The 2,661-nt window shown below is 44.9% G+C and overlaps 1 protein-coding gene across 1 annotated transcript in view; it reads right to left on the reverse strand.

Annotated features, from left to right (window-relative positions):
• Positions 1-2,661, reverse strand: part of Gipc2 (GIPC PDZ domain containing family member 2) — an 80,017-nt gene that overhangs the window by 36,401 nt on the left and 40,955 nt on the right. Inside the window, exon 4 of the mRNA XM_031375873.1 lies at positions 69-249. Coding sequence (XP_031231733.1) covers positions 69-249 — 181 coding nt within the window. The remainder of the gene's footprint in view (positions 1-68; positions 250-2,661) is intronic.

Below are 2,661 nucleotides of genomic sequence, written 5' to 3' on the forward strand. Positions count from 1 at the left end.
TGCACACACACACACACACACACACACACACACACACACACATACACACACACACACGCTCAACTTACCAAACGCCTTCTTGGGTTCTATTAGCTGCAAGGTAAAGAGTTCTTCTTTTTTCAATTCCTTTAACTTCTTGGCGACTTCAAAGTGGCGCCACCCGACAATATTCTCTCCGTTTATACATTCAATATGATCCCCCACACAGATTGTCTTAACTGAGTCAATGGTACTGCCGTCTTTAATTCTCTGAAAGAAAGGAAATCGATGGTGATGTCAAATGGAACTGATTGTTACCTCTTGGGCTCCTGAGCTGTACCATGTTGCCATATTTACAATATAGTTTAATGCTCACTTAGGGACAGAGGTGAAGCAGGAAATACCAAACATCCTATCTCCACCTATTCTTCATCTCCTTCCATTCAGAATTCAGCTAGCTCACAGCCACCATCTCCTCTGGACATCTTTCCCCAGCATCCTCCAACCCAGTCCCCTAAGAAGGGGTGACACACCACTCTTCCCTCTGTGGACCTGTCCCTGTACACACAGCACCACAAGGTAAGCATGCTCACACCTGCCACGTCACATCCTTCTAAAACCCCTGTGAGATTCTACAGAGAGCATCAGATCCCCTGCAGATAAAGTTACAGGGGGCTGTGGTGCTAGAAGCCAAACACGGCCCCTGGAGGAGCAGCCAGTGCCCTTAACCACGAGATACTCCATGATAAGTGGGTCTTCTTTTACAAACAATTTCAATAAGAGACACAGAAAGCCCAAGATCTATCTAGCAGCTTTGTGCTTAAACCTTTTCCAAATGCAAAGGCTTAACGAGTCCTGTAATTACAGCCAAGGAGGCCAACGGCCACTGAGTGACAAGCATGGCTAACGTTTCAGGAGTCAGTGAGACTGAGCTTTTACAACCACCAGTGAGGGAAGGTTCACACTATCGATTTCCATTGATGCATTTTAAATGAGAGAGGCACAGGCCCGCAGAGAACTGACTGCAAACTATTTGATAACGTTATTCTTCTGTTTGTTACATGTTTATTATATTTGATTTTTTTTGTGTCTCTGTCTGTGCCTGTGCATCTGTGTGTCTGTGCATCTGTGTGCCTGTGTGTCTGTGCTTCTGTGTCTGTGTGTGCCTGTGCCTGAGTGTCTGGGCACCTGTGTCTGTGTTTATGTGTCTGTGCCTCTGTGTCGGTGTGTCTGTGTGTGTGTGTCTGTGCCTCTGTGTCTGTATGCCTGTGTCTGTGTGTCTGTACCTGTGTGTCTGTGTGTCTCTCTGTCTGTGCCTGTGTGTCTGTGTGTACCTGTGTGTCTGTGTTTGTGCCTGTGTGCCTGTGTGTCTGTGCCTGTGTGTCTGTGTCTGTGTGCCTGTGTGTCTGTGTGTGCGCACACATGTACAGGAGTGTCACGGCATGCCTGTGGAGGTCAGAGGACAGCTCTTAGGAGCCAGTGCTCTCCTCTCCGTGTGTATCCCAAGGTCTGAACTTGGATCATCAGGCTTGGTAGCAAGCATTTTCACCTGCTGCGTCATATCGGGTTTTAGAGACACAGTCTCTGTAGGTAGCCCAGGCTGGCCTCCAACTTGCCATCCCCCTGCCTTTGGCTCCTAAATAAGGGGAGCCTGTGCCATCACACCCAATTTATTAAATCTTAATTCTCTACAATGTGCCCGTAATGCAGTTTCACTATGAGATCTAAAATCCATTAGATGGCACAGAGAATTCTGAAGAAAATCAATAACATACCACTTAAAACTCTAGTTTCTAAATGGTGGCAGAAAAATAACAAAGTTCAACAAAAGATTGACATCTAAAGGAGAAAAAAACATAAAATACACTGTTAGATAACCATTTTTAAGCCAGTAAGAGATTTGAAAATCTGCATTTAACTTTTACTTTAAAAAAAATCTTAATTGATGTCTTAATTCACCTGGAACCTATTTTTCCCTTTTGATCAATTACAAAAACAAATTTCAGTGCTCACGTACTTAACTTTAGTTTTTTAACACGTTATAAATTTATTTAAAACAACAAAATACATAAGCTTAATCACGTAAAAGACTTAGAAGAGATGCATAACTCTTACCTGTGAATTAAATGTCAGATTAACAGTGAGATCCTGTCACCCAAGCTGTAAGATGATAGAAAGGTTGCCAGAGAGTGCCCATGCCAGAGGGGTAAAGGCAGGTACCAGAAGTCGTACAGCAGCAGGAGAGAAGCCAGGCAGCAGCAGGAGAGAGTCAGAGCACCCATGAGTCAGAGGCGTGGAGCAGAGACATGGAGGAAAACAGAAAGGTAAGACCTGGAGAGGAGCACCCAAAGATGCCCTGTATGTGGGAGCGCGTAATGGCGCTGGCTAGTTTATGTGTGATTTGAGCCCCAGACTTCTAAGCCAACAACAAAAAACTGAGGTGGTGGGTGTCTCAGTTAGGGTTCTGTAGCTGTCATAAAACACCATGACAAGGGTTGGGAATGGTGGGACACGTCTTTAATCTTAATACTCTGGAAGCAGAGGCAGGAGGATCTCTGTAAGTTTGAGGCAGCCTAGTCTACATAATGAGTTCAAGACAGTCAGGGTTATGTAAAGAGATTCTCTCTCTCTCTCTCTCTCTCTCTCTGTCTCTCTCTCTCTCTCTCCCTCCCTCCTTCTCTC

Source organism: Mastomys coucha, unplaced genomic scaffold, assembly GCF_008632895.1.
Source record: "Mastomys coucha isolate ucsf_1 unplaced genomic scaffold, UCSF_Mcou_1 pScaffold16, whole genome shotgun sequence".
NCBI lineage: Eukaryota > Metazoa > Chordata > Mammalia > Rodentia > Muridae > Mastomys > Mastomys coucha.